This window comes from Myotis brandtii, unplaced genomic scaffold (assembly GCF_000412655.1).
Source record: "Myotis brandtii unplaced genomic scaffold, ASM41265v1 scaffold476, whole genome shotgun sequence".
NCBI lineage: Eukaryota > Metazoa > Chordata > Mammalia > Chiroptera > Vespertilionidae > Myotis > Myotis brandtii.
The window spans coordinates 79,462-80,575 of NW_005368188.1; the positions used below are offsets into that span (position 1 = coordinate 79,462).

Sequence of the window (1,114 nt, forward strand, 5' to 3'; positions counted from 1 at the left end):
CTCCCTCTCTTTCTTTCTTTCTTTCTTTCTTTCTTTCTTTCTTTCTTTCTTTCTTTCTTTCTTTCTTTCTTTCTTTCTTTCTTCTATTCATTCAGGTCTCTGATCAAATGACATCCTCAGGAGGCCTTTCCTGACTACCTTATTTTAAAATAGTCACATCCTGGTCTACTCCCACCATCACTCTATCCCCTTATCCTTCATAGCACTTACTATCAAAATTACTACTGAATGTGTGTGAACACATATATATGTATTTTTTAATTTGCATCGTTTGTCTCTCACTAGGATATTAACTCCATGAGGACAGGGATCATGTCTGTTATTTTTACTGCTGCATCCCCATCACATCGAAGAGTGTCTGGCATAGATTGGTTGCTTAATAAATATTTGTTAAATATGTGAATAAATGGAGAATTTAAGACAATTGTATAAATTAATCTAATATAATCAGAAAATAAGATTCGTGTTGTACATTTAGATATGGAATTACAAATGCCTAATAGGAAGAGATTTCCAAAAGGAATTTTTTAAGGTACAGTGCCTCTCAAAACGTGGTCCAGGAAGTCTCAGGGAACCCCAAGACTGTATCTAGGGTTCTGCGAGATCAGGATTATTTTTGGAATAATGCTTTTATTCACTCTCATTCTCTTTGATGTACATGTGTACAGGGGCTATTTGACGTGTGATAATGCAGCGGATTGACTACAGAATCAGATAGAACTTCATTCTCTTCAATGAAGCCAGATGGCAAAGCAAAAATGTAAAACAATCTGACATGCTTCTTACTATTTTTTTGTTGTAGAAAATATAGTTGTTTCAGTTCTTGGCTACCTACCTCTTCCAAGTAAATGTTAAGTGTGTCAGTTCCAGATTCAATCTTCTTTACCAGTGGTTGCTGTAGAAGCTGAATAAGAAAGGAGAAAAAAGAGTTTAAGAGCCAGAGCCTTCCCTGTCCCCTAGGGAAAGCTTCCAAAGCTCTGTCATGGTCAAGGAAACAATGTATACAGTGGAAAACATAAGAGAAGGAACAAAGACTATTACAGGTTCCATGTCATATATCTGGTGCACCTTTGTAGCCATTTAGATATTACAATCATGAGTTGTGTGTGTGGAG

General features: G+C 36.2%; 1 protein-coding gene across 2 annotated transcripts in view; it reads right to left on the reverse strand.

The window, feature by feature from the left end:
• The window catches only part of A2ML1 (alpha-2-macroglobulin-like 1), a 35,885-nt gene that overhangs the window by 2,640 nt on the left and 32,131 nt on the right, over positions 1 to 1,114 (reverse strand). For both annotated transcript variants that reach the window (XM_014547512.1, XM_014547511.1), the window contains exon 33: positions 836 to 904. In XM_014547512.1, the coding sequence (XP_014402998.1) occupies positions 836 to 904 (69 nt within the window). The remainder of the gene's footprint in view (positions 1 to 835; positions 905 to 1,114) is intronic.